Source organism: Vespula vulgaris, chromosome 2, assembly GCF_905475345.1.
Source record: "Vespula vulgaris chromosome 2, iyVesVulg1.1, whole genome shotgun sequence".
NCBI classification, from domain to species: Eukaryota; Metazoa; Arthropoda; class Insecta; order Hymenoptera; family Vespidae; genus Vespula; species Vespula vulgaris.
The window spans coordinates 8,371,326-8,388,906 of record NC_066587.1 but is presented as its reverse complement, the minus strand read 5'-3'; the positions used below and the strand labels follow the sequence as shown (position 1 = coordinate 8,388,906).

General features: G+C 30.8%; 5 protein-coding genes across 11 annotated transcripts; 2 read left to right on the top strand and 3 right to left on the bottom strand.

The window, feature by feature from the left end:
• Positions 1-37: 37 nt before the first annotated feature.
• LOC127073001 (uncharacterized) lies at positions 38-1,738 on the top strand. Its single transcript, XM_051013972.1, has 3 exons — positions 38-883; positions 953-1,506; positions 1,598-1,738. The coding sequence occupies exons 1-3, from the start codon at positions 190-192 to the stop codon at positions 1,670-1,672; spliced, it is 1,323 nt and encodes a 440-aa protein (XP_050869929.1). The 5' UTR covers positions 38-189; the 3' UTR covers positions 1,673-1,738.
• A 28-nt stretch (positions 1,739-1,766) lies between these two features.
• Positions 1,767-5,421, bottom strand: LOC127072996 (heat shock 70 kDa protein cognate 4-like). Of its 2 annotated transcripts, XM_051013957.1 has the most exons (5): positions 5,275-5,418; positions 4,706-4,804; positions 4,413-4,633; positions 2,630-3,874; positions 1,767-2,505 (listed from the first exon to the last, which is right to left on the bottom strand). In XM_051013957.1, the coding sequence occupies exons 3-5, from the start codon at positions 4,615-4,617 to the stop codon at positions 2,024-2,026; spliced, it is 1,932 nt and encodes a 643-aa protein (XP_050869914.1). In that variant the 5' UTR covers positions 4,618-4,633; positions 4,706-4,804; positions 5,275-5,418; the 3' UTR covers positions 1,767-2,023. The 2 variants fall into 2 exon arrangements, with proteins under 2 accessions (XP_050869914.1, XP_050869913.1); XM_051013956.1 differs by lacking the exon at positions 4,706-4,804 and having other exon boundaries at positions 5,275-5,421.
• Positions 5,422-5,900: 479 nt separating this feature from the next.
• Positions 5,901-9,790, top strand: LOC127072989 (DNA mismatch repair protein Mlh1). Of its 4 annotated transcripts, none has more exons than XM_051013937.1 (10): positions 5,901-6,008; positions 6,475-6,708; positions 6,777-6,840; positions 6,908-7,107; positions 7,199-7,427; positions 7,518-7,719; positions 7,796-8,975; positions 9,058-9,121; positions 9,233-9,431; positions 9,498-9,790. In XM_051013937.1, the coding sequence occupies exons 2-10, from the start codon at positions 6,596-6,598 to the stop codon at positions 9,788-9,790; spliced, it is 2,544 nt and encodes an 847-aa protein (XP_050869894.1). In that variant the 5' UTR covers positions 5,901-6,008; positions 6,475-6,595. The 4 variants fall into 4 exon arrangements, with proteins under 4 accessions (XP_050869894.1, XP_050869895.1, XP_050869893.1 ...); XM_051013938.1 differs by lacking the exon at positions 5,901-6,008 and having other exon boundaries at positions 6,430-6,708; positions 7,199-7,257; positions 7,333-7,427; XM_051013936.1 differs by lacking the exon at positions 5,901-6,008 and having other exon boundaries at positions 6,430-6,708.
• Positions 9,469-11,793, bottom strand: LOC127073007 (grpE protein homolog 1, mitochondrial). Of its 2 annotated transcripts, none has more exons than XM_051013979.1 (4): positions 11,549-11,793; positions 10,736-11,162; positions 10,572-10,655; positions 9,469-10,491 (listed from the first exon to the last, which is right to left on the bottom strand). In XM_051013979.1, exons 1-4 carry the CDS (start codon positions 11,635-11,637, stop codon positions 10,384-10,386), a joined length of 708 nt encoding a protein of 235 aa, XP_050869936.1. In that variant the 5' UTR covers positions 11,638-11,793; the 3' UTR covers positions 9,469-10,383. The 2 variants fall into 2 exon arrangements, with proteins under 2 accessions (XP_050869936.1, XP_050869937.1); XM_051013980.1 differs by lacking the exon at positions 11,549-11,793 and adding an exon at positions 11,255-11,475.
• A 185-nt stretch (positions 11,794-11,978) lies between these two features.
• LOC127072990 (ATP-dependent RNA helicase DHX15 homolog) lies at positions 11,979-17,410 on the bottom strand. 2 transcript variants are annotated; one of them, XM_051013940.1, is made up of 10 exons: positions 17,352-17,410; positions 16,962-17,110; positions 16,133-16,485; positions 15,355-16,049; positions 15,047-15,277; positions 14,740-14,959; positions 14,393-14,515; positions 14,117-14,307; positions 13,879-14,041; positions 11,979-13,795 (listed from the first exon to the last, which is right to left on the bottom strand). In XM_051013940.1, exons 1-10 carry the CDS (start codon positions 17,391-17,393, stop codon positions 13,668-13,670), a joined length of 2,295 nt encoding a protein of 764 aa, XP_050869897.1. In that variant the 5' UTR covers positions 17,394-17,410; the 3' UTR covers positions 11,979-13,667. The 2 variants fall into 2 exon arrangements, with proteins under 2 accessions (XP_050869897.1, XP_050869898.1); XM_051013941.1 differs by lacking the exon at positions 17,352-17,410 and adding an exon at positions 16,598-16,838.
• Positions 17,411-17,581: the final 171 nt, after the last annotated feature.

Sequence of the window (17,581 nt, the reverse complement as noted above, 5' to 3'; positions counted from 1 at the left end):
CCTTTCGACAAAATTTATCACCATCTTGTAAATTTTACACGAGGTCATAAGGCATAATTTTTACGTTCTCTCATTTTACGAAATCGTAAACGTTCCTTCCAGCTTTAGTATCAAAACATCCAGCATTCTTGAAAAATGGACGCGACATTCGAGTGATCTCGCTGTTGTTTATTTTAAATAATCGACAAAATGGAAGACGAAATGAGCGTGCAAGTTGAACAAAGAGCGACGTCGACGACTGAAGAAACTTTACGCGTGATAATTTATGTCTCTTGGTTTCTGGGAGTTGGTGTAGCCCATCCGAAAAGTTTATCAAAGTTTGTTACAATAATTGTTCGCATTCTTCACTTTGGAGTCTGCACGGTAATCGTCGCGTATGGAGCCATTGACTTTTTCACATTTGGTACTGTTTTCAAGAGCGATATTTACAAGATTATGTATTATATGAACAAAGTCGTGTGCTATGTTTCATCCTATTATTACGTTTTCCATGGCATCAGACATTATGGGAAGTGGCCACTGCTAATGAACAAAATAGAACAATTAAATAAAAAGATCACACGAGAGGTATCGATGAATGAACGTTCAATTAGGACAGTTCAGATCTTGGCCGTCATATTAACATTTCTTCTGGGACCAGTGTCTCTATTAATACATGCTTTCTATTACTATTTCACTTTACCAGAAGAGATATTCGCTTCCGACCTCCTTCTGTATTATACCATCGCTCAATCTGCAATCAACAGTTTCGTTTTCGATACCATCGTCTACGTGATCTGTAATAGATTTAGAAAGATCAATAGAATGATTGAGCTACTAGACAACAAGTTGGTTGCCTCCTTAATCGCATTCAAAATTCGTCGTATAAGGGAATTGCACAGTGGTAAATGAGATTATAAGAAAATTAAACTTCTTATCGTCAGTATTTTAATCTCGAAACTTAATCCCGTAGGTGTTTGCGAATTGGTGACTCTCGTAAATGACATACACGGTGTCCAGCTTCTTCTTTGTTCGGCCAATTCGTTCACGATGGTCGTTGCGACGCTTTTCCGAATTTACATGGGTGTTGTTGAGCGTAATTATACATTCATGTTAATAAATAACATCATTTGGATAATCTACGCAGGACAATTCGCACTGATGTGCTGGGTGTGTACGCTAACCAACCGAGAATTCAAGAAGACAGGTGTATTAATACACTCTATCATTCCAAATCACGAGAGAACAGATCGCGATAAACCGTCGTCCATTTTGGCGATTTGCAACGAACACGATTACTCGTTACAAATGCATCAGCAACAGCAGCATGAAGATCGCCGACGGATTTCTCTCGACATCGGGAGATTCGGTTTAAATTACTTCAGCATGGAAAATTTGTTACGGTCGAATATCGAGCGTGACTACGTCAGAAACGAAATAAATGACTTCTCGAATCAACTTCAACAACAACCAATCTCTTTTACCGCCTGCGACTTCTTCGAAATGAACAATGCTCTCTTGACCGGTGTAAGTCCACTGGATTAGATCGATATAAACAAATTATCCTAATATTTCATTATGTTCTTCGAAGAAATAGTAATTCAATCCATATTTTTAGTTCATAGGTGTTATCACGACTTACTTGATAATCCTCGTCCAATTCTATCGACCTGAAAATGTCCAAGTCAAATAAATATCAATGGTGAGAATCAATACAACGATAAATAATGTTCAATAACAATTCTAACGTATTAGAAATAAAAACGAGTCGAATAAATCTCAACGTCTAATTCTTAAAAACAACATTTATTGAAGATTAAAAAAGTATTCTCAAGCATTATCTGAATAAAAACATGTACAGCGGCGGTTATATTCGGCAAAAAAAGTATACATATAAAGACAGAAGAGCCGATAGTGTAGATTCACACGAATAATGTGTGCACCACCAAGTATCAAATTTAGTTCATCTCAAAGAGTCAAGGAAAAATAAATAAATTATAAAAGGCATAGTAAAAAAAAATACTCGATATAATGGAGATGATTTTTAATCGACTTCTTCGATAGTAGGTCCACCACCAGCGCCACCGCCGGCACCAGCAGCAGGTCCACCAGGAAACCCGCCGGCAGCACCACCAGCATCCTGATACAATTTAGTAACTATGGGATTGCAAACAGACTCTAACTCCTTTTGCTTGTCCAGGAATTCCTCCTTCTCTGCTAGCTGATTGCTATCCATCCAAGAGATGACCTCGTTGCACTTGTTAAGAATCTTCTGCTTGTCTGAAGCATCTACCTTATCCTTCACTTTCTCGTCTTCCATCGTACTCTTCATGTTGAAGCAATAAGATTCAAGAGCATTCTTAGCACTGATTCTATCTCGTTGTTGTTCGTCTTCGTTTCGATATCTCTCAGCCTCATTCACCATCCTCTCGATATCTTCCTTCGACAGACGACCCTTATCATTGGTAATCGTGATCTTATTCTCTTTTCCAGTCGATTTTTCAATCGCCGAGACATTTAAAATACCTGAGAAATTAAATAAAAAATATATATTAAATAGCATACATGATAAAGAACGTATAACATGCATAGGATTATTATTGATTGTTTACTTGACTTAAATCGTTCAAGCAAACATCCTCGAACGTACCATTAGCATCAATGTCAAAAGTGACTTCGATCTGTGGCACACCTCTCGGTGCTGGCGGAATTCCCGTGAGTTCGAACTTTCCTAAGATATTGTTGTCTTTGGTCATAGCTCTCTCTCCTTCATAAACTTGAATAAGTACACCTGGCTGATTGTCCGAATAGGTGGTGAATGTTTGAGTCTGTTTCGTAGGAATCGTAGTGTTTCTTTTAATCAAAGTCGTCATAACACCACCAGCGGTTTCAATACCAAGAGACAACGGCGTAACATCAAGTAACAACAGATCTTGAACCTCTTCGGACTTATCGCCGTGCAAAATAGCGGCCTGTACAGCGGCTCCGTAAGCTACAGCCTCATCAGGATTAATAGATTTGTTCAATTCCTTGCCATTAAAGAAATCTTGCAAGAGTTTCTGAATCTTTGGTATTCTGGTAGATCCACCGACTAAAACGATGCTATGCACCTGCGATTTGTCCATTTTCGCGTCCCTTAAAGCCTTCTCCACCGGTTCTAGAGTGCTCCTAAAGAGATCGGCACATAGTTCCTCGAATCTAGCTCGAGTGATAGAAGTATAAAAATCGATACCCTCAAACAATGAGTCGATCTCAATGCTAGCTTGCGTCGATGAGCTAAGCGTCCTTTTTGCCCTCTCACAAGCCGTTCTCAAACGTCTAACGGCTCTCTTATTGCTACTTAAGTCTTTCTTGTACTTTCGCTTAAATTCCTGAACAAAATGATTGACCATACGATTATCAAAGTCCTCACCACCTAGGTGAGTATCGCCGGCCGTCGATTTTACTTCAAAGATACCGTCCTCGATCGTCAAAATGGAAACATCAAAAGTACCACCACCAAGATCGAAGATCAATACATTCTTTTCGCCTGACGTCTTTTTGTCAAGACCATAGGCTATAGCGGCAGCGGTTGGCTCATTAATAATACGCAAAACGTTCAGACCAGCTATTGCACCGGCATCCTTCGTTGCCTGCCGCTGAGAATCATTAAAGTAAGCCGGCACAGTGATGACGGCATTGGTAACAGTTTTTCCGAGATAAGCTTCTGCCGTTTCTTTCATCTTCGTCAGGACCATCGAAGACACTTCTTCCGGAAAGAAAGTTTTCACTTCGCCCTTATATGTAACCTGGATCTTCGGTTTACCTCCGTCGTTCACCACAGTGAAAGGCCAATGTTTCATGTCACTCTGTACCGTTGAATCGTCGAAACGACGACCAATCAACCGTTTCGCATCTTTAAAAAGATTAATAATTAAAAATAATAAAATATTATCTCCAAATAATTGTATTGCGAAGAAGGTGAAATGTTTTTGAAAAATTGCAAAAAGAAAAATGTCTTCGACGATATATTTTTTCTGCAAAAACATTAAAAGTGCATGCTGAGTGTCTCTATGAGTCATAAACATGGTACTATATGTCGCGAAAAGAATGAATGCCGACCTTGGATCGTCACGCGCTCACAATCACAACATAGTGTATTGCATCTATACTGTTACACGAGGTCATTAACGCGAATGTGAAAATAAAGAAAATCGAAACGTATTTAATACGTTTGGTACAATTATATGATCATCGTAATTAAGTTGATTAAATTTTCATTTACACTGTTGTATCTATACGATAAGCATTAATTAAAAAATGAAAATTACATCGAATTTTAGAAACCTAAAAAATTGATATTCGCTCGTTATAATTGAGAGATTTATATAAAAAAACAAACAAAATGTAATTGCTAAATCATTTCAATTTATTCAACGACAACAGATACGTACCAAAAATTGTGTTACTTGGATTCATAGCTACTTGATTTTTTGCCGCATCTCCGATTAATCGTTCAGTATCGGTGAAGGCTACATAGCTTGGCGTAGTCCGGTTTCCTTGATCATTGGCAATAATTTCGACTTTTCCATGTTGAAAGACACCTACGCAGGAATACGTAGTGCCCAAATCGATTCCAACTGCCGGAGCCTTCGACATGATTCACACTTTGTCTCTGTCGAAAGACAAATAAAAATATATTATACCGTATCGTTCTCATATATTCCTGCGGACAGTTAAGAATAACCTGTTTTTCGTTAGCTAACTCTTCTACTGATTTACGTAGGTACGTTTCGAGCATCAACTTGAGTCGAAGTTTCTCGAATCTCGTTCCACTTTACGAGAACTGAAAATAACACTTACTTTCGATTTAGATATGATTGTGTAATGTTTCATTTTTCTTTTGTTTTTTTTTTCTTTTTTTTTAATAAGGCCTACGATCAAATCAGATTTTATATCTCTTTTTTTCTCTAAATATACATTGTACAATATCACGTAGAATGAAATTTTAAACATAGTCAACCAAATAGAATTTATCGATCTCCGTAATGACTCTCTCATTATAAGACTCATTATGAGTATTGAATATAAAAAGAACACATTCTATTTCATCTTGTTTATCTTTTCCTTACTCAAAACTCACAAAACAAAAAAGACAAGAAAGAAATTAAATAGTTTCGATTAAATTCAAATGATACAATGTTTATTATAAAAAATTGGTTTAACAAAAATTGTCCAAGTATGCAAGTTCTTCGAAGCTTAAAATAAAGGAAAATGGAAAAGGATAGAAAACGGAAACAAATAAAATGTACTTACATTTCGTACTCCTTTTTTGGTAATAAAAACGATTGTCTGTAACTTGTCACGAATACTTAGACAACGTTTGTCACTCGTGGCTGCAACACTTCTGTACCTTTTCCGTACGGGGAAGTTTTAATAGACCGAATCGCCCGCTTCGAGAAGTTTCTTTGGCCGACCAATCCCAATGTCCATTTCGATGATCGTGGCTCACCATTGGTAGATAAGCTTTGAGCATTGTCATAGAGGGGTAAAGATACACTATGTATATATGTATAGCTCATAATTGCGTTTGTACTTGAAGACGAGAAAAGAGACGAAAGTACTGGAACGCGTTACATCGTAGATCGTTTGTAGCTATAATTAACATCGCGAAAAACGTTTCTCTTTACTGCGCCAAATATTTCTTCTGATCTAAATATCGACTTTCCTGATTAGACATCATATTATTCATTTAATATCAAAATTAACAAGTTTCTGTAACAATTATATCGTCCTTTTCGATTTCCTTTAAATTTTTTGTTGTTGTTTATAGATTGTAAAACATTCTGGAATGGAAATTAATACATGTTGTGTTGTTGCTACGTTTACACTCACATGCATGAACGTCATGACGTTTCTAGTACGACATAAAACGAAACTTCTACGTATAATCTGAAACTATATTAAGAAATGCAAATTTAACATAATAAAATGATGTATATATAATTTTTTACAATAAAAACAAAGATAACCTATATGTAAAATATTAGGTATGAAATTTCATGGATAGTCATTATCGAAATTATAGATCGAATAACTAAATTTCTTAAAATACCATAGATAATCATTAAAGATGTAATAACTGTTAAAAAATTTTTTTAGCCGATACATTGTATGGTGCAGATATAAATTGTTCGTATAAAAGCCGATCATGATATACTTTTTTAATCTGTAACCATGGTATCTGAATATACATATAACTGAAAAACAAAACAAATTTATCTAATTTCGTGAAACTTCTTAAACTTAAAATAAACTTCGAATATAATATTTTAAATATAAATATCTTGCATTTTGTATACGCACACACACATACACACCATGTTTATATACGTTTATATATGATACAACAATGTAAAAAATAACCAATGAGGAAAAAAGCTTTTATCACATATTCCGATTGGCATTTGATAAATAGAAGGTGCATTAGTGCTGTTCTATGATGTTTGGTTATAGTTACAGTGTTCACATGAATTTGGCGGGAACAGAGAATATTTTAAGTCAATTCACCGTGTATAACCTTCGTAACCTTCATTTGTAAGAGTTTATTCGAATAGTTTTATTTATTCTTATAAAAATGAATTTACCAGCGAAAATTAAGAAGTTAGATGAAGTTGTAGTAAATAGAATAGCAGCTGGTGAAATCATTCAGAGACCAGCAAATGCATTGAAGGAATTAATAGAAAATAGGTAATATCATTTTAATATAATAAATTCCTTACATTTTTATTATCATTATATGTATTTTTATATCGTAGCCTAGATGCTAAAGCTACAAATATACAGATAATAGTGAAAGAAGGAGGATTGAAATTATTACAGGTATTTATATCAATTTTTATCAAGCATATTAAAACGATATTAACCAGTATATATATATATATTACAGATTCAAGATAATGGAACAGGTATTAAAAAAGATGACATGGAAATTGTATGTGAAAGATTTACTACTAGCAAATTACAAAATTTTGAAGATCTCAAAGCAATATCAACATTTGGATTCCGTGGAGAAGCTTTAGCAAGTATTAGTCATATTGCTCTTCTAACTATAACAACTAAAACGTCTGATGAGAAATGTGCATATAGGTATTATATTTTATTTATAATGATAAGTGGAAAGAAATGAAAGAATAATTATTATTATACTTGAATTATCATACTTCAATTAATGTTTTAGAGCAACATATATTGATAGTAAATTAAAAGAGTCACCAAAACCATGTGCTGGTAATCAAGGTACAACAATAACTATTGAAAACTTGTTTTACAATGTTGCAACTCGACGAAAAGCATTGTCCAATGTCTCTGAAGAATTTACTAAAATTACAGATATAATAATAAAATATGCCATACATAATCCCAAAGTTGGATTTATATTAAAAAAACATGGAGAGACAACGCCACAAGTAAAATAATCATACAAACTTATTTTAATTTAAAAATATTTAAAATAGCATTTATATTTCATTATATATCTATACTTATATTTTTATAAGGTTCGAACAACACATAATTCTACTAAAATGAATAATATAAGGATATTATATGGAAATCCAGTGGCAAGAGAGTTATTAGAGATTGAGCTAGAAGATGAAAGTTATCAATTTAAAATGCATGCACTAATAACAAATCCAAATTACACAAGTAAACGAATGATATTTTTATTATTTATTAATAACCGTCTTGTAGAATCTACTCGTAAGTATATTTAAACATAATTTAAAAAATTTATATAAAATTTCTATCTTATTAACATAGATGTTATTCATTACAGCAATTAAAAAAATGTTAGAGGAGACATATACAATATATCTTCCAAAAAAGACTCATCCATTTTGTTACATATCCTTGGAAATTAATTCAAATAATGTTGATGTTAATGTACATCCAACAAAACATGAAGTTAGATTTCTTCATGAAGACTCTATAATTGAAAAAGTAAAATTGGCTTTAGATGAAAAGCTAGCTGGTGATAGTGCTTCAAGAACCTTTTACTTACAGGCACGCTTGCCAAAAGTAGATGTCACTAAGGAAACTTTGAAAGAAGTTTTACCTGAATTTGAAAAGGAGAATTCAGAAAAACAAAAAAAAATACACCAAAGAGAATTAATCAGAACTGATTCTTCTGACCAAAAGCTTGATAAATTTAATTTTACTATACATACTGCTATGAAAATTGCTAGAAGTAATAATTCTGAACGAATGGAATCTAGTATTCAAACTGAAAAAATGCTTGAATTAGAAATATCTAATGATATCAAAAATAATGTTACTACAGATGATATTTCTATAGATGTAAAAAAAATAGATATAGCAAATAATGAATCTGAACATTTAAATATCATCACAAATGATTCCAAACCATCACAGTCCATTTCATCAGAAGCAATTGCATCAACATCAAATAATAGTGTTATATCTACTAATAATATTAATTTAAACACTTATCAAGAAGAAGTTTTACTAATGTCAGAATCTGATTCAGATGATTCTTGTAATGAAGAACAAAATGGAATAAATAAATGTAATGATTCAATTGCAAAAAATGCACGTAAAAGAGTATATCAATATTTCGGTAATAAGAACATCGAAGATTTGGAAAAAGAACTGCCAGAAACAAAACCAATTATTAATATAAAAGAACAAAATAATGATAATAAAATGGAACAATATAATAAACGATGTACTGAAGATAATGTTGATTGCATATCTCAAACAAATGTTACTAAAGAAAATAAGTCAATACAGGAATTCAAATCTTATTCTATAAACAATTTTAGAAGAGAAGTAAAATTAACTAGTGTATTAAAATTGAGAAAAGAAGTAGAAGATAACTGTCATCAAGGATTAAGAGAAATTTTATCAAATTTAATATTTGTTGGATGTATTGATGAAGTATCTACATTGATACAAAGTGGTGTAAATTTATATATATGCAATACCAAAAAATTAGCGTAAGTCTAATTTTTTAATACATATCTGATATCTTTCACCTATATAATTAAAACTATAAAGATCAATTTTTTTCTGTATTAGAGAGGAACTATTCTATGAAATTATGCTGTATGACTTTGCTAATTATGGTGTCATAAAGTTTTCAGTAAGTTGCATGTAAATTAAATTCTTTTAAAAGTAATATCTTGATATTAAAGTATGTAATACTTTTTATTACTTTCTTACTACTTTTTATTACTTTTTTATTTACTTTTAGGATCCAATATCTCTATATGACTTAGCCATCTTAGGATTAGAAACTGAAGAAGCAGGATGGACGGAAGAAGATGGCCCGAAAGAAGAACTAGCTACAAGCGTGAAAGAATTATTACTAGAAAAAGCAGATATGATGAAAGAATATTTTTCTATAGTCATAGATAAAAAAGGAAACTTAAAATCATTACCAATATTATTAGGTAACAATGATATGTTGTTAATTATTGCTCTACGATATTATATGAAAATAATATATTTATTTCCAGATAAGTACTTTCCATTTGAGGGAGGCTTACCAATATATATTTTGCGCTTATCAATAGAAGTTGATTGGACTACTGAACAGCCATGTTTCCAAAATATTTGCAGAGAAACAGCAAGATATTTCAGTGAAATGAATCCTATTCATAATACACACGACTGGAAATATGTTACAGAACATATTTTATATCCAGCAATTAAGGAAAGTTTATTACCTCCAAAACATTTTGCTCATGACTCAACTATATTACAAATAACTAGTTTACCTGATTTATACAAAGTATTTGAAAGATGCTAAGTAATAAATTCTTCCATACCGCATTTTTACCTGTGATATTACCCATTACATGTATATTGTAATATAGGTCATGTTTCCGTTACTTACATAGAATTTGTAATATTTCTATAATTATTTATACTTATCCATTGATACTTATTTTTTGTAATTAAAATAAAACCAATAAAATATATATTTTATAGAAATATTATAAGATATAGACAATACTTTATAGAACCATTTACTGATCGTATAAAATATTTAAATATGTTTGTTTATACTGATTAATAAGTAAAAATTCATTTTTGTTTAAAGAAATATCAACAGATTTGTGAAAACATTAAGTATTACTGTGTAATGCTGTAATGCAAACAAAATTAGAATTATTTCATAATGAACATACATTGCATAACAGTCTATTAATAAATAAAAAATATTGTTTATCAGTTGTCATAAACTCGACGTATTTTTAATAACTTCATTTGTTATGTAAATCTATCAGATGTCTTCTATCTTAAAAATTACTGTAGTATTATGTCATTCCATTTTATATCACTTAAAATAATGTTTACATAATCTATCATATTATGGAATTTATTTTAAGTATATAAAATTTATCCTTTTGCTACGCCAACCAATGCTGGTCTAACTATCCGTTCATGTAGTTTGTATCCAATCTTCGATACGACTACAACTATTCCTGGCTCCTTTCCTTCTACTTCCTAAAAAAATATAACAGGTCATTTATCTGTTCTTTATTAAAAAATTGATAGAATGTGAATATTTATTTAAAATTGCTTACTTGTTGAAATAATGCTTCATGTTGGTTTGGATCAAATTTTTCATTAATAGGATTTAAAGATATTAAACCATGCTTCTTAAAAACCTGTTACCAATATATTACTGTAACTATCTGTATTATGTAATCTATATTATAATAAATAGTATTTACTAATTATTTGTTACCTTATGTAGTTGTGCTTCAGTCATTATTAGACCTTCATAAAGTGTTTTTAAATGTGGATTTTTATCTGTTAATTCATTCTTAGGGACACTTTCAGTAGCTTTTCCTAATACGTCTGCTACATCTAAAAGATCTTTACAGAAACCTTGAATACCGAAAAGCTTGGCATCCTCAATTTGCTTGGTCAACCGAACTCTAAGATTCTCTCCATCAGCTAATGCTCTTTTATATTTATCTTCCAATGTATTTTTTACTTCTTTTAGCTCTACTATTTCTTTCATAAGAAGTTCAATTTCTCCTTTTAATTTTTTTTCAGTTGCCGTTGGTTCCTGCAATGGTGTTTGTGCATCTCCATCATTCTTTTTTTCTTCGGTTACTGTACTGTAACCTTGCTTCTGCCAAGGAAAAATGCAAGGTGTTCGAGACAACCTGGAATTAAAATAATTTCTTTCATAAAATAAAATAGCAAATTAATAATATAATGATATAAATATGTAAAAAGAGCTACTAAACATTCCCACTTTAAATAAAATTTTTTCACAGGTACTAATAATACTTCTTGCATGCTCACACATTGAGATCAAATAGATAATACTAATTTGTACATTTTGTACACGGTATTAATTGCACTGTTTAATTTTTTATTACAAAAATCAGTAAAATTAAATTATTAAAATAAAATAACAAGCAATAATCAACTAATAAATGTAGATTATCTAATAGTTAACCTTACACAGATCATAAATATCATTAAAGAACTATAAAATGGATCAAACTTGATTGGTTACATTTATGATACACTATTGAATATTTACCTAGGTAATGAATTTTTATTAATTTGAAATATAATATCTGTTGTAAAACGGGCAAATTTCATTGCTACCGGTATCGTGACCAATGCCATGATTTTCAAAAGATTTTAACGAAAGTGTATACTGAATGATGAAATACGAGTCTTGTGCTTTTACAGTGGTTCTCATTCTTTAAAACATCATATAATTCCGAAATAATATATATTATACGTTTAAAAAATTACCCAATTAATTTTATAAATTAATTTCTACACCTGTTTTCAATTTGATATATTGATTATAATATTTTTCTTATAGTAAAAATCTAAAGTAATGATTTTCACGAAAATTTAATTAAACAAAAGCCAAATATATAATCGTGTTATTTTATTGGAATGAAGTGGTACAATATAATAAAACAGCATTTGTAAGAATAAAGGCGGTTACTGTAATATCTTATTAATTTTGCAATATTATTATTGTTTATTTAAAAAAAAAATGAAATAATTATATTCCAGTGTATCAGGACAATTATTACTAACAGTGAGACCTTAATTTTATAATCAAAATCTATGTTCGCAATATAAATTTAAACACTATTATATATATATGTGTGTATATATATATATGGATGTATGTATGGATGTATGGATGTATGTACGTATGTATGTATTACACCGTACATTCTTTGTACTGCATAATACATACTAGATAAATATAATCTCGTATTTTTCATCATTCAGTTATGCTGGATTAAAAAAGTAAGCACGTGTGAAATTGCTTACTTCACTGATAAAACTAATGGAATCAATAAGGTCTAAATATTTTAATTTTTAAGATCGAAATTGTATTATAAAGGCATTTATCAATTACTTATAATCTATGATATGAAATGAAGTATTTTTATCTTCAATTGATTAACTGATCATAACTAGAATCATAACTTGTCACAATTAGAAAATCTGAATCATAAATTTCCATAGTATATATCATACATTTTTCTATTTATACTTTGTCTACTGAGATTAATTAAAAGTGTTGATAATAAATGTGTAATATTTTTATTAATTATAATCATTAAGATGTATGAAAAAATTTAAATTATATAATTCATGAATCTTTATATTGAAAATTATCTCTTTACAAAATAACAGCAACTTGTAATTTTCATTATACTAATACTCATAAATTAGAATTTGATTTCTTTTTAATCAGAGTTAACTTGTATATCGAGTTACAAAGTTATCTCCTCTCATTCTTTTTTGTTGACAATTTGTAATTATAAGTTGGGTCCCCCTTTGTAATATATCTATCACATTTATTGTAGTTCTTCTAAATGTCTCACTGCTTTTCGAGTAACGTTGTCCGTCACCCTGTAACATATTTCATAACTAAACCATAGCAGCAGCGTAGCCGTGCACGAGATAGACAAGTACTTGTGCATAATACAGCAACCGTACATTTCAACATAGAAAAATTAAATAAATACATTGTATGAGAAAAGGGAAAGGGACTGATACGTTACGATGAATTAATATCCAAAGCCTACACATATCGTAGGTAAAAAGTGAGACGAAGACAAGATAGAAATTCTCTGGCTACAGGCTACAAAAATGGTTTTTTAATTACGTAAGTAACCGTTTACTTATTCTGTGTTTGGTGTATTCCTTTAACATTTAATACAAAAATTAATCTATTTTTCCTAGCATGACATTCGAAATGTGTAAATGTCTTCCAACAAATTCTACTGGTAAAATCACTTAACCACTAGATTTTATTAAATGTACATAAATAATCATTTATCATTCAATTGTGTCTTAATTGCGATCCACGTTAATAGATTGTTACTTTCCATCTCTTTCCTATCTTAAGCTGCGGATATTTTGTTTATGTTATAGCATCCAAGCTTCCGTATTTTTATGAAGTCGCAATGTTCTTGATTTCTATTTTTGCATCTCATTTTATAAGATGAAATTGAAGAGCAAGGAACTTTACTCTCAAGTCACATTTTCTAATCAGTAATGTGACATATTTAGATTTTGATATTCCAATCAATTATATGTCCTTCTCTGTCAGAAATTATTTGCTTGAAAATTTTCAGCCATGTTATGTGATATTTAAATATATCTAACATGTATAGAGGTTAGAATCCTTCCTGATACTGTTTCGAATCCAATTTGGCTTGAATAACTTCTAATTGCCTCTTTGCTTCACATTGAGGAAAGTTTTGTAGATCATAATATTGTGGTGCTATCTTTAGTAACCAGTCAGCTAAAAATATAAATTTTATTAATTGTAAACATTTATCATAAAATAAATTGTATTTTATATATTTTATATAGGTGCATTCTTACGTTTAATATCAGTAACTGTTCTAATATAATTTTTGGTTGTGAGTACAAATTCATTATAAATCACCCATTCTGGTTTGTGGTCCAAACAAGTGCTTGGGTGTAATTGTACAATTTGATTATCCTTAATTGTTAAGTAATGGCCTGTTCTTTCTAAATGAGCCACCTAGTTCAAAAAATGGATACAAATTATTATAACTGTGATTAGTATCTACAGTAATATAATGTAGTGCATTAATACCTGCATGAAGAAACCATTCACAAGAGCTTTCCTTATATTTATATAATAATCTTTTGACGTGAAGTCAGTAGAAGTGCGTTTCAAAGCAAACCTATCCATTATTCTACTTAATTGTTGTCTGACATTATCTCCACTTTTTAAAGATCGGTAATTGACAAAATTGTCGTAACACCATTGTGGATCTTCCAAATCTAATATAATTTTAAGGAACATTATTTAGTTAAAAATATCTTGCAAAAAGAAGCAAAAGAAAAAATAAAATAAAAATTGACTTACTTTGTTTGAAAGCATGGTAAACATTGAGTAATGTTAAATGATCACCATCGATGTGTGCAAATCTCATTTTTGCATCATCTGCTGCCTTCTTCGATTCATTTGGCCTCACAAAACACTGTGGGACTAATACAACGTCATTCATCAATACACTACCATGCTAACTTACCACGACTTTGACTCTAATTGTTTTCTTACTATTATAAATTCGTTTAATTACATCTAAAATAATTTCTTAACGCTTACTCGTAGTAAAAAATTACGTAAATGATAATTTTATAGATATTTAATTTTCTTTTTAACTGTTAACTAATAACATTGATATATTTCTAATTGTTATAAAACTTTACCTGAAAGCATAGCAGTAATGCTAAGTATCTCATTACTACAATTGTGATTGCAAGAAGCAATTAACATTTTGGCTAATTGTGGATCCAAAGGAAATTCTGCCATTACAGCTCCAAGGTCTGTTAAATTTCCATCATCATCAAGAGCTGCTAAATAATTCAGAAGCTCCAGTGCTCTCATTAAAGTTTCAGGTGCAGGTGGGTCCATAAAATCAAAATGTACCTATGATAATAAATGTAAGAATATATTAAACATTTATTATTATATTACACTTTCATTGAAATATTTCGATATTATAATAAAAAATACCAGATCATCGATCCCCAACTTCTTTAATTGCAACACAACGCTTCCAAGATTTGATCGCAGAATCTCTGGATAAGTATTATCTTGCATCTCATTTTTATATGCCTTTTCTGTATATAGCCTAAAACATTTGCCTGGACGAGTACGACCTGCACGACCAGCACGTTGTTGTGCAGAAGCTTTACTAATCGGTGATACAAGAAGTGACTCTACACGAATTCTGGGATTATAGACCTATCAAAACATGTCCACTAATCAATCAATGTATCTAAGTAAATAATAAACGAAAATTATTGGTAACTAAAATTTACCTTTTGTTTGGCAAAACCAGGATCAATCACAAAGACTACACCATCTATTGTTAATGATGTTTCTGCTATGTTAGTTGATACTACAACCTTTCGACCAATAGCACCATTCGGTTTGTTTGGAGGAGCAGGTTCAAAAATTCTTTGTTGAAGATTTGGAGGTAATGTTGAATATAGTGGAATACACTTGAGTTCACCAACTTCAGGACCTAAATTATCCATTTCTCTTTTGATTCTTTTACAAGCTTCTTCAATTTCTTCTTGACCAGTTAAAAATAAAAGTAGATCTCCACTCACTTCTTCACACACATGTATTTGAATAACTGTTCTAATAGCAGCTTCTAAATAATCTCTTTCTGGTTCTGGCGTATAAAAAATTTCAACTGGATGTGTTCTACCAGGTACATTCATGAGTGGCGCATTATCAAAATACTGTTGAAATTTTCCAGCATCTAAAGTTGCACTCATAATTACAAGCTTTAAATCTGGTCTTTGCTTTATCACTTCTTTTAAAACACCCATAAGTAAATCGGTAGCTAAAGTTCTTTCATGAGCTTCATCAAGTAAAATTACTTGATATGCTTCAAGCATAGGATCAGACATGCCTTCACGTAGAAGCATACCATCTGTCATATACTTCAACATAGTTTTCGGAGAACTACAGTCTTCAAAACGAATACTATATCCAACTTCTTGACCTGTTTAAAATAAATATTATTAAATATTGAGATATGAAAATTTATATAAAATACAAATTAAGCATTATTTAATTAAACTTTACCTAAACAAACATCCATTTCTTCCGAAACTCTTTGTGCAACAGACATTGCTGCTACTCTTCTTGGTGAAGTACATGCTACACCCTTGCTTCCTATACATCTTGAATACTCTACGCACCATTGTGGTATCTGTGTAGTTTTTCCTGATCCTGTTTCTCCTACAAGCACTATGCACTGATGATTTGCTAAAAGCCTCATGAAATCAACACGATATTCGAACACAGGTAGTGTTATCCTCTTTTTATAAAATTCATGGTAGCGTGGTGTATAAGGAAGTCCATTATATGGGTTAATTTGAACTTGATTTTTTGTGTCAGTAGGAGCTGCAGGCACATTATTAGATGTTGATCCAATTCTAAAAACAATAGTAACTTCTTTATATTTCCAAAAGCATAAATAACTTAAAATAATTATACATGTATGTAGATTGAATGCATAACATCATTGCAGTAAGACACATTACTAACAATCTATTATGATTGTCTTTGTATCTTCTTCGATTTTATAACTAGATATTGACATCGGCTGCACGCGGTAATCGTGCAAAATAAACTTGGTTGAGAACCACTACGAATGAGTAGAGCAAACAATCGACGACATAGAATACTTTTTCTGTTACATTCTAAGATATTGTAGTAAAATTAATTCTCTTCTTTCATTTTTCATATAAATGATAATTTTTAACACAGACGAAAATACAATCTAAAACTGTTAAAACACATATGTAACATAGCACTATGATAGCCAAAAAATGAGTAACAATGCACATGGCAGAATCTACCATTAAATTTTTTCTTCTTTAAAAATTAAATCAACATTTGTATTACTTACGTTCTTCGTTTGATATAGGGATCAACAACATCAATCCTACGTTTCGACATAATTCTTGTCTCCTCGCAGGCAAGCAACAGCGGAAACTGTTTACCTGAAATCGTTTCCGAGGCGTCACAAAATGGCAAGCCAACAGGCCAAAGCCAAACCTGAAACCGTGACTGTAGATGTACACCGTGAACTCAGACGAAAGGAAATATGACGCTTGCGCAGTTATCTAAATTTTAATTTCTAGAATTTTGCAAGTTATATTGAAAGATTTGCGAATATCTAAATGTACAAATATTTTATACAAACAATTTTTATAAATATAATTACAACATTATACATATATCTTAATTGTTTTTCAAATGAGAATGAAAAGATAGGTATGCTAAAAGAGATACCTACGTATGTATCTATGATAAAAAGCTCATACTTCATATGCAACATATATATTTTTATTTCAGTTTTCACAATACTTAGAATTAATGAAAACTAATGGCCATAACAAATGTGAGTGATAACAATATCCAACGCACTATATATATATATATATATATATACACGAACAGGTTTTCGAGTTTCAAGAGTTGATTAAAATCAAAAAGTCAAAAATTTATCACTAGGTAGCGCTTCAA

What these genes read in the sequence shown, in the direction of transcription:
- LOC127073001 (XM_051013972.1), top strand. Translation starts at nt 190, where the DNA reads ATGGAAGACGAAATGAGCGTGCAAGTTGAACAAAGAGCGACGTCGACG. An exon ending in TATAAGGGAATTGCACAGTG is followed by an intron (nt 884 to 952) that starts GTAAATGAGATT and finishes TTAATCCCGTAG; the next exon opens with GTGTTTGCGAATTGGTGACT. An exon ending in ACAATGCTCTCTTGACCGGT is followed by an intron (nt 1,507 to 1,597) that starts GTAAGTCCACTG and finishes CCATATTTTTAG; the next exon opens with TTCATAGGTGTTATCACGAC.
- LOC127073007 (XM_051013979.1), bottom strand. Translation starts at nt 11,637, where the DNA reads ATGGCATTGGTCACGATACCGGTAGCAATGAAATTTGCCCGTTTTACA. An exon ending in AATAAAAATTCATTACCTAG is followed by an intron (nt 11,163 to 11,548) that starts GTAAATATTCAA and finishes TTTTAATTCCAG; the next exon opens with GTTGTCTCGAACACCTTGCA. An exon ending in ATGAAGCATTATTTCAACAA is followed by an intron (nt 10,492 to 10,571) that starts GTAAGCAATTTT and finishes ATATTTTTTTAG; the next exon opens with GAAGTAGAAGGAAAGGAGCC.
- LOC127072989 (XM_051013937.1), top strand. Translation starts at nt 6,596, where the DNA reads ATGAATTTACCAGCGAAAATTAAGAAGTTAGATGAAGTTGTAGTAAAT. An exon ending in ATGGAGAGACAACGCCACAA is followed by an intron (nt 7,428 to 7,517) that starts GTAAAATAATCA and finishes TATTTTTATAAG; the next exon opens with GTTCGAACAACACATAATTC. An exon ending in ATCATTACCAATATTATTAG is followed by an intron (nt 9,432 to 9,497) that starts GTAACAATGATA and finishes ATTTATTTCCAG; the next exon opens with ATAAGTACTTTCCATTTGAG.
- LOC127072996 (XM_051013956.1), bottom strand. Translation starts at nt 4,617, where the DNA reads ATGTCGAAGGCTCCGGCAGTTGGAATCGATTTGGGCACTACGTATTCC. An exon ending in TCCAAGTAACACAATTTTTG is followed by an intron (nt 3,875 to 4,412) that starts GTACGTATCTGT and finishes ATCTTTTTAAAG; the next exon opens with ATGCGAAACGGTTGATTGGT. An exon ending in TTTTGACATTGATGCTAATG is followed by an intron (nt 2,506 to 2,629) that starts GTACGTTCGAGG and finishes TTAATTTCTCAG; the next exon opens with GTATTTTAAATGTCTCGGCG.
- LOC127072990 (XM_051013940.1), bottom strand. Translation starts at nt 17,393, where the DNA reads ATGTTGCATATGAAGTATGAGCTTTTTATCATAGATACATAC. An exon ending in AGAAATGGATGTTTGTTTAG is followed by an intron (nt 16,050 to 16,132) that starts GTAAAGTTTAAT and finishes TATTTTAAACAG; the next exon opens with GTCAAGAAGTTGGATATAGT. An exon ending in CATTACTGCTATGCTTTCAG is followed by an intron (nt 14,516 to 14,739) that starts GTAAAGTTTTAT and finishes ACGTTGTATTAG; the next exon opens with TCCCACAGTGTTTTGTGAGG.